Genomic DNA, 10,612 nt, shown 5'->3' with positions numbered 1-10,612 from the left:
TTATGCGTTATCCGTGAAGATTTCATATTCATTTTTCGGATTTCTTGAAAGTTATCGTAGATCTGAAAATATTTAAAGTAATGTTAAATTTAAATAATAATAATAATTTCATTAATTAAATAAACTACATGACTTACGGAACTAATACCCATTGAAATCACAAACATACCATAAAGCGCGACGAGAATGAAGATGATCGTTACTACATCAAGTACCCATTGGGATTTCAGATTCATAGTTTTAAAAACGGTGTTATAAACGAAGGATCCGAGTAAGAGGCCAGTAAAACCATAACAGAGAGCAAACATATCTTTCCAAGTATCGTTAACATCATCAACAAAACGATACATTTCAGCATGTTCAGACATGATGCAATTGATCTGATATTCGTTACTATTAATATTTGTTAAATATAATCGCTCGGAAAGACTATCGAACACTTTCTTCGCCGAAACGGTAATGATAAATATCATCATACATACAGACATCAACAGAGCTAACTCGTACATGAAGCTAATGTTTAAAATAACAGCGCATACAATACCCCTGAGTGTTGTTGAACCAGATTCGATACCTTCGGCAACAAAACCCGAAAACATTGTATTTCCTGTCATAAGAAACAGAAAGTACAGGCCAGAAGAAGCAAGCATATAATCTTGAATGTGTCGTAACATTTCCTGCCTATTATTTGGTATTGTGATAGGTATTTTGTCGAATTTTCTTGTTTTCAATACAAAATACCCTACACTTGCTCCAAAAGACTCAATAAAATATGCGATGTGAACAAAGAGGGCATTGTTACTCTTACCTATTCTGTTTTTAAGAACGCATCGAAAGAAATTTACATTGTAATTAGGGAGACGAGATAGGTTACTTCCAATTACAATACAAGAATGAGCTAAAAATATTAACTGAATGAATATTGAATAAACTAACAAAACCCTACGCTTACGTTTGCTTACCGAAATGCATTTACAAGGACGAACCGCGATCCCACCTAACATGTCTGCTACGGCAAAGGTTGGCCTAAAAAAGCAATAAAAGCATTTAGACTCCATATTCTTTCTGACTTACGATACTATTTTTAATTTTTAACCCAGTAATGGCCGGTTGGATAATAACCGCGGGTTCGTGCCTGACCAACGGGCTAACCACATTTACCTTCCCGAATGCTTTTACGTTTCTAACATCTGATTACGAGGTAGCTTTCTGGTATGTCCTTCAGGAAGGCACTATTTACTACCCCTTATTTATGAAGCACCACGAATGTTTATCTATCGAATTAGATTAGAATATATGCATTTAAAACAACGTACATACAGCATAACAATTAATATTTACTTTATCGATATTATATATCTTTAATTCTTAGTTACCATAAAATATACATTACTCACACAATAGAATTTTAGTAAACAACAATTCTCATTATTTATTTACAGGTAAAATTAAATCGTATTTAAATTACATACTGTAACAAAACTACTTTTGTTAACTATAAATATATGTCCCTGTGTGTACTAATAGCGTCATTTCTAATCGTATCCATCACGGTGTTAAAGGAGATGGTATAATATGCTGTTCATAGATTGGACGATCTGTTGCTATAAATAAGGTAACAGACCGCCCCCCGAATTCTTCTTCAATACCAGATTGCTATGGTATACTGTGGTATATATGGTAATAAAAACCACAAACTTCAACAAATTCCAGAAAAATTCCGAGATTGTAAGATTTGTTGCGCTTTTTTAAACCAAGTTATTTAATTAACGTCATAATAATGTATTTTGTGGACACAAACTTGCAACCAAGTTTGTGTACAAAAAATGTTCAGTAATTTTACCCACTCAGGAAATACCTAGTGTAAACTTGAAAATTAAGATATTCAAATGGAGAGAATTGGGAAGCAGCATCTTGTCTGGCCATAAATCAGCCCTTGCATTGCCAGCAATTCTCTCGTCTTCCAGAAAATAACTTTATTGCAAAGAGGCAAACAGCACTCCTAAAATGTACTAAAATTAATTGACAAGACTAAAGTGCCTTCGAGGCAGTTTACATACCTGTATTAAGAGAACATCTAGTAAAATAGTAGAAAAATAAACCAAAAACTTAAAACACAGTAGGATACTTGCATACCGAGATAAACGAATTCATGAAATAAATTTCTTTCTTCAATACGCGCCTCAGCAAACAAAATGATCAGTGGAACATATATACATAAGTGGAATATGTCGCCTATTACAGTTGAATTTATAAAAGGCACACCATCACCTAGTCTAAGTAATGGGCTGGAAGAAAGGAAGGACTTTCAGAATTCCTAGACATGGTCCCCAGTCTAAGAAAGACATGCAGTACGCAGCAAACTTTGCAACTTCATCTGATAATTTGCATTCATCATAGTCTACTAAATAATTCAAAAGTACAGATTATGTACATCTTTCCTCTAAAACAAGAAAAAGGTTCATACTCAGTAAAATTGCACTTTATTTTTTATTTTATAAATCGGGTTGCAGTCATATTTAAAGTAATTAAACTATGATATTGTAATCTTGCAATGATTACAAGATGGCTGGCAAGCTCCATGTGACTTTTCTAAAACCTTACATACAGTGGCTCCCGTATACTTATAACATTTTCTAATAAATTTGCTGCATACGTACGTATTATTACTTACATATATAATATTTTTGTAGGTTTGTTGGTTATTATCTAGTGTGCTATGCATAGGTATTGAATGAGCACCTTAATCTTGAAGTGGAAATTGAAACCTAAGGTTCGTATCAAACGAATTTTAAGCAATTACTGTCTCAACTACAATATTAGATTTTACCAATAAGTAGATGTAGATTGTTAGTAATGAGTCAGGAATACGTCATAGAATATTTTATTTAAGAATAATAATTATGATGACAATTGTAAGTTTTGAAAGCGACATGTCAGCAGCTAGATTCATAAATATCAGACATATAAAAGACAATCTATAAGTAAAAGGTGTTGAAAAACTTCTGTTAATTTATGTCACATTTATTTATTTATAATAATAGAAGAATTTCAACATTTCCAGTCATAATCAGGTTAGTTTTATTTTAATAATAACGAAGAAGATAACGCTAAGTTAAGAAGAAATTGTTTACAATTATTAACAAAATAAATTTCTCTTTCAAGGTAATTTAATGATTAATTCATTTAATATCGTGTTTTAAATCTGTGTGAAATGAAATCGTTATACAGTAGAGCATCGATTATCCGATACAATTGGACACTCGGGTTATCCGGGTTGGTCGGATAACTGAAAAAATCGGATAATCGAAAAGAATGAAAAAATACATTATTAGTATAGTATATTAGCATATTAGTATATCCTATGTAATTAGTATATTAGTATATCGCTATTAACATACTTCACGTTGAATTTTCATCGATGTTAAGCCTAATAAAATTTTTTTAAAAATAATAATCGTACCTATTGTATCGTTAAAAAATATTTTTAAATCATTTTATTGCTCACAAAACAAACGACCACTCATAGTTAGAAAATTAAATCTCGTTTAAATACTGGCCTCCCTTTCATGGTCTAGCTAGCGTTGCCAGCTAAAACACGCAAAAATTTAACAAAAATAATATTAAAGTAGCCAAGACATAGCCAAATATTGTAGTCCCACATCACTAGTGGACATTTGAAATTTTTAGGTTAACCGATGTGACGGTTAATCGGGGTTCGGATAATCGATGCTCTACTGTATTTATTTTCTTCTGTCCGAAAATTAAATCTTACTTTATATAATACAAAGAAGTATAATATAAACATAGAAATATATAGTATAGCAGTATTACTTTGAATATTTAATAATTTTAAATAGAAAGTTTTTTATAATTCAAATTAATTCATGTGTTTCGTAATAAGGAATTTTTTCTAAAATTCAAAGTTTTATATAAGTGGAAATTTTAATAGAAGAAATCAATAGAGTGATAAAAAGAACTTAATTTACATTTGTGCTAAATTTTTCTAAAAATTCAAATCATTCTACGTAGTAATATCTTTTATATTATTACAGAATATCCTTGAGCTGCTACGTGTAAATGTTAATAATTATGTTTTAAAACAAGATACTTTCATAAAACAAAAATAGATGAATTTGATATTTAAATATTTTTATACTTCTATAAATGAGAAATGGAGAAAATGCCTACTTATTGTATTCACTTACATACATAAATGAATACAATAAATATTTTTATTGCATTTTTATGTAATTACATTTTTATGTATTTTTAAGAATGCAATTATGAACTAAATGCATTTTCATAATACAAAAAGTTATTCAAGAATATCTTACACACCGAAGTATAAGATATTTTAGAATAAACGGTGATGTTAAAGATGCCCAGTATCTACCTATGCACCCAGTAGTGAAGTAAAGAATAATAATTAATTAAAAGAAGACACGGTTTCTGAATAAGTCAATTATGTTATTGCTAATTTTTTTTGTAGAATCCTATTTCACTTTTATATTATACAAAGTCAATGATGAATACCATGAATACAATAGAAGAGAGTAACGGATCGCCTAAAATGGAGGTAAGAATTATATTTATTAATGTGGGGATAATTTTTCCTTTTTTTCATTGTTGCAAACGATAAATGTAATATTGGGTAGAATTTGGATATGATTATAGTGTTACGACTCTATAAAAACAATTTAATCGAAATTATATAAATTTCTATATGAAACACATTACAACAAAGCATTCAAATTGTTATAAAAATTCGTTGAATATTTGAAAAAAAACGTGTAAATCAATGTGAAATTTTTAAAGTAATTGGGCTACAACTTCAAAAAAGTGTAGACCTTTAAATTATCATTGTCGTCCGTCCGGCTGTCTTTTCTTAATCTCGAGAAAGGTGTAAGATAGATTAAATTAGAGACAACTTATGGAAAGCACAAAAACAGGAGACACGGTTTACTATAAAGTATCTTTCGACGCAAACCGTAACTCACGTTATTGAAATTCAAAAAATTTTCCCGAAAAGAAGTTACAGAGACGACTCGCATGACTATTGCTAACAGGAAAAGTATGATGTACAAGGACAAGATAATACAGTTGTAATTTGAGGCAGAAAGTCAGAGTTTTATTTACCGCATGTGATTTATAGTCTTATAATAAAAAAAGTTTATCTGCATCGTGGATGAGCAAAAAGAATGGGTTGCGCTATTAGCGAGGTAGCCAATGCTCTTTGGTTTTCTTGTATAACGGTTTCGAGATCATAAAAGAAATACTTAAATTACAGACAGACGTCTACACCAAGTACGCATTGTGGGAGCCCATGGTTGATGCAACAACGTGAGGCGCAGCCGGTGGCTAACCAGGTTAGTAACTACACACAAAAAAAGCAACTTTGAGGTAAATTACATCAGACTTCAATATGTGCGTCGTTGTACTTATCAGTCAACTCACGTACACTGCATCCGTTGGGTTTGGCAGTCGCCGAACCAGTCTAGTGTCACTAGTAATACAGTACCTAGGTATCAAGCAAAGCGCCTCATCTCCGCCAAAAAAACACCGAAATTGGACAGTGGATAACTGGTGCAGTGTTATGTGGTCAGATGAATTTTATTTTTTAAATATTTTTGGTAGCTTTATCGAAATAGCATAGCAGCAAAGAGGAATACGTTTTAAAGGGTCAATGTTAAAAGTCAAATAAGAAGAGTCAGCTACATCAACGAGTCATACGAATTTCAAAGCAACAGACAGGTGGTTTTTCGTACGTAAAATTAACATTTAAGAGGGTACACGGTGAAATAACAGTGCTTACATTACGAGCGCCAAAGAGTAGAAATCAACTAACAAGTAAGTTGCCTGAAATGCTGCAAAAATTTTACCTCTGATCTAACGTACAATGCGAATGAAACGAAACTGTTTTACCTTGCAGCTCCAGATGGTTACCTGAGTTACAAATCTGAAGTGCTGTGTGTTGAAAAAAGGCAATGGATTCGCATTGCGCTACTGTAACAAGTCAGGAAGTAATAAACGAAAAATATTAGTTATTGAAAAGCACTTCAATATGCTTTAGAGGTTTCACAATAGACTGTTTCCCAGTTGGAATTATGCATGAATTACTTCCAAAATTTTTCTAAAATGGTCTAACATCGTTTACAAAAACACACAAAATTATTTTTAAGGTTACTATTTTACAGGCATTACAGTATATAGCTGATAGTTGAAAAACAGTAAGCTGTAACGCAATTTGAAGCTGCTTTTCTCATTGGGGCTTTAAGATTTTAGAACAGGAAATGAGAGATATAATCGATAATCACAGTGAAATTTCTCCCGAAGTCCTGAAGTACAAAATGTTAGAAATCAGAAAAAAATTTTAACATGAATAACAACTTTGTATGTTGCAATAAAAATGAGAATTGTGTTGATACAATTATTGAACAAGTTGTTTCGGAAAAAACACCTAAATTTAATGAAGGTAATGATAGTGGTGGAGACGATACTCCTGATTAGGACTAGTAACTAGAATGCCAGAAAATTTAATCTTGCACTAAGACGATATTTTACGTAAAATGGAAATGAAGGAGGTCATTTTCCCTATAGTTAATCGGGGACTCCTTGTCTTTCATCTATCTAACTTCGTTCTTGAGATTAAGGAAAGATAGTGGAAATTTGTAGGTTTACAACTTTTTCAAATTAATGCCCAAAAATAATTATTTGAGATTGAATACTTCTATTGTTTCACTCTACAATACGTAATATGTTCCCTCTATTAAATACTAAAATTGTATGTTTTGATAGGAAACATCGAAAAACTTTCAAGATTTCACAGATCTTATCGGTGGATTTGGAAGATGGCAAAAAACTTTAATCGGGATATCAGTATGGAATGTCGCTGTCTTTGCAATATGCAATTTAAATTGGCCATTCTTGGCATATAGAGTGGATTATTGGTGTGCGAGAACATCAAAATACATGAACATGTCCGTGGAAGAATGGAAAAATATCAGCGCACCCATGGAGATAAGAAACGGGAGAACAACACATAGTCGATGTGAAATATACGATATTAACGATGAGAAATATGAAAAGAACTTTTCCAATATTCCTTGTCGTTCGTGGGAATACGATCATTCACAATACAGATATAGTGTCATTGAAAAGGTAAGAATAAAAGATTTTTCTTAAATGTATATCTGAAATTTAACTTTATTTAATTCAAATTTTCAGTGGGATTTAGTTTGTGAAAATTCTTGGTTGAGTTCACTGGCTGGCTCTTCTTACTTCGTGGGATTCTTCGTTTCCGGTATCGTATCTGGCCAGATATCCGATAGGTGTGAAAACTTCTCATTTTGATTTTTATGAAAATGCTTTAATTTTATAGCAATATATTAATTATATCAATATTTACGTAGATATGGAAGAAGACCAGTAATAATATCGGGTCTCGTGCTTCACATTACTTTTGGAATTCTTTGCTCATTTTCTCCATATTACTGGATGTTCATTGTATCTCGTTTTTTCTTCTCTGCAGGAATCTCTGCCTCTAATCTAACTTACAGAATATACGGTAAGTCATGAATTAAATTCATACACTTAATAGAATGGTAACAATACAATGTAAATATAACTTTATGTTCTTACTTAATATACTGTATTAACTTCACTTCATTCAAAAAAAATGACCTGTATTTAATAACTATGGATGAACCATTTGAAAGTTTAGATCTAATATTTTTTGTATATACCGTCGTTTTTGTATTCTTTAACAATAATAAACGATCTTTGTGTATAGTTATGGAAGTGGTTGGACCAACACACAGAGAAAAAGTCATAGTAATTAACAGTTTAGCCTATTGCATTGGGATGCTTATGATTACCGGAGTATCTTGGTTTCTCAAAGATTCGACTTATATTCAGTTATTCTGCTCTTTGCCGGCTATTCTCACTCTCATATTTATCAGGTAATGGTTATTTAATGTGTTAATTGTTTTTATATTTTATGAAAATATGTTTTGGATTAGTTTAATACCGGAGTCTCCAAGATGGCTGCTAACTCACGGTAGACTACGTAAAGCCGAAGAGGTTATACGTAACATAATGAAGAAGAATAAAAGGCATAACGACGATTTAACCGAAATTATTGAAAAACTTCATTGGAAAATTATAAAGGTAAATTGATTTTAATAATAAATAAGTTAAGCTTTACACTGAATAACGATGCTTTGAAATAATACAATAATTAGTTATTAATTAATTAATTAAAAAAGTAATTATTTTATTACGTTTTTTGTGAAAACTAAGTAATGCAATAGTTTGGTTTTAATATTTTTGTGCCTGAGATAAGGGGTTTAAAGGTTTTGTCTTATGTGATTACCTCTAGTAAATCGAAAAGGAGATAGTTTTAATATGGTTTATTGGATCATGTATAATACAATCGTCCCGTACATGTTATTAAATGATTTATATATATATAGGGATGTTTTTTATTAACACGTGAAAAACTTTTTTGACTCTTCTGGATCCGCCATTGGCCGAATTTCTCATAGTTTAAAATAAATATTTACAATAATTAATGTATACGAAAACATTTTTTTACTAAATATGATGTTGTATATGATTTTCCTGTTACAGAATGACAAGAGGAAGAAAATAAACTTTTTCCATTTGATCAAAAATAAAACGTTACGTAAAATTACTTTCATCATGTACATCTTATGGTAACCATTTGTTATTTGTTGACGTATTAAGTAATTTTTCATTAATAAAAAATAATTCTGTTTATTTTTTTTAATTTCAAAAGGTAATGAATTGCTATGCATCTGTCAATTACAATATAATACGATATCATTAAATTATTTTATTAATTAATAAGACGTCATTGTTTATAAAAATGGAGTGAACACATACTAATAAATGGCCTTTCTTTTGTTGAAACTTATTGTAATTTATTATGTACATTAAGTTCTTTTATTTCTTTTAGGTCAGTGATAATGTTCGACGCCTACGTATTGGCTTTGAATGCTGATATGACAGGAGGAAACATCTTTCTTCTTTTTCTTTTATTTTCCTTATTACAAGCTTGCGTTTCTGCTGTGTTAAGCATTATTTTACCACGCTTTGGAAGGAGAAGTATTTTGATGTTTGGATTCCTTTCAGTGGGCATTACATCGTTACTCATAACAGCCGTTCCAAACGGTAAATCTGGAATCAATAATACTAATCATTAACAATATGAAATAATAGTTTTGTTTTGAAACGTCCAGGCTTTTTTATTTTATCACGATTCTGAACATTAAAATTTCTAAACAGATCTTGTATGGCTTAGGATTGTCTTCGTAGTGTTATGCAGATTTTGTACATCGATTACAATAACTACAATGTATGGATTTACTTTAGAATTATATCCTACTGTAATTCGTAACGTCGGTATTGGATCGTGTTCTACAGTCTCTAGAATCGGATCAATCGCTTCACATTTCATGAAAGATCTTGTACGACTTCACTTTCATTTTTAATATTAATTAAGTTATTTATACTAGTTTACAGTATAATGTTATTGTTACAGAGTGAAAAGGTAAATTGGAGCATTCCCTTTGTGACAGTAGGAGTATTGACTGTTACCTCTGGTTTGTTCATTTTGCCTTTACGCGAGACCAAAAGTACTCGTTTGAACGATACCGTTATGAAGTAAGAAATTATTAATGATTATTTTAGAAAATATAATCGATTTAAGTAAGAGTTATTGAAACATGTTTGATATAATGAAAATATAAGAAAATATATAATTATATTTTTGCAGTAATACAGCAGAAAATGAAGAGACATTGAAAAAATTAGACAAGAAGAATAAAGAAAAATTACTACATTAATATGAGAAAATTACTTAATATTAAAAATGCACACCAAGGATTGCACGAGAGAATACTTCAAAATGAAAACTTTATTCATGGCGAGAAGAAGGAAAACATTAGAATGATTAAATTAATATTAATAACAATATTATACATTTAATTAGTTAGAATTAGAACTAATATGTATAGAAATGTAATATAAAAGTGTATATGTATAAAAAAGTAAAATTAATGTGTACGGAATTCCTATTGATATTCTTGGGTGCGATGCACTATACTATCCAAGTTAGAAGTATATTAATGCAATTGTCGAGTTTTGTCGCAATTGGTCGAATCGCTTAGGTGTACATAGTAAACAAACAAACAAACAAATATCCTCATTTATATGTATATAGATTAATTAGTATTCTAAACAATAAAGAATAAATATTTGATTGGTTATTAAACTGTAAGAAAGGCTTTGTTAAGTAAATAAGAAACAAGTATTGTGAAGTGGTTTTGATTTAAAACGATTTTGAAATGATAAAAGAATCAAACAATATCGATTGTAACAAAGAATAGAAAGTAGAAAAAGAAAATGTTCGAAACGAAATGTTTGTTATTAAAAAAGAATATAAAATAAATCTAGCATACAGTTGCATAAATTTCCTGGCTGTTATAAGATTTCATTTAAAAACTAACCTTTATATTATGATATATAATAAATAAATCATATTGTGTGGGGCGCCAGGTGTTACGAAATTACGAGATTTTGTTATAGA

General features: G+C 30.3%; 1 protein-coding gene across 1 annotated transcript; it reads left to right on the top strand.

Moving 5' to 3' along the window:
• The first annotated feature begins 4,559 nt into the window (after positions 1 to 4,559).
• Positions 4,560 to 9,919, top strand: LOC111641988 (organic cation transporter protein-like). The gene is made up of 9 exons (XM_023388247.1): positions 4,560 to 4,579; positions 6,799 to 7,161; positions 7,228 to 7,331; positions 7,413 to 7,567; positions 7,793 to 7,961; positions 8,981 to 9,195; positions 9,310 to 9,491; positions 9,566 to 9,687; positions 9,800 to 9,919. Exons 1-9 carry the CDS (start codon positions 4,574 to 4,576, stop codon positions 9,867 to 9,869), a joined length of 1,386 nt encoding a protein of 461 aa, XP_023244015.1. The 5' UTR covers positions 4,560 to 4,573; the 3' UTR covers positions 9,870 to 9,919.
• Positions 9,920 to 10,612: the final 693 nt, after the last annotated feature.

The sequence above is a fragment of the Centruroides sculpturatus genome, unplaced genomic scaffold (genome assembly GCF_000671375.1).
Source record: "Centruroides sculpturatus isolate CEXI.00-Female unplaced genomic scaffold, Cexi_2.0 scaffold113, whole genome shotgun sequence".
In the NCBI taxonomy this organism is placed as follows: Eukaryota; Metazoa; Arthropoda; class Arachnida; order Scorpiones; family Buthidae; genus Centruroides; species Centruroides sculpturatus.
Note: the sequence above shows the minus strand (reverse complement) of the source record. Positions and strands in the feature narration are given on the sequence as shown.

What these genes read in the sequence shown, in the direction of transcription:
- LOC111641988 (XM_023388247.1), top strand. An exon ending in TCTAACTTACAGAATATACG is followed by an intron (nt 7,568 to 7,792) that starts GTAAGTCATGAA and finishes CTTTGTGTATAG; the next exon opens with TTATGGAAGTGGTTGGACCA. An exon ending in CATAACAGCCGTTCCAAACG is followed by an intron (nt 9,196 to 9,309) that starts GTAAATCTGGAA and finishes ATTTCTAAACAG; the next exon opens with ATCTTGTATGGCTTAGGATT.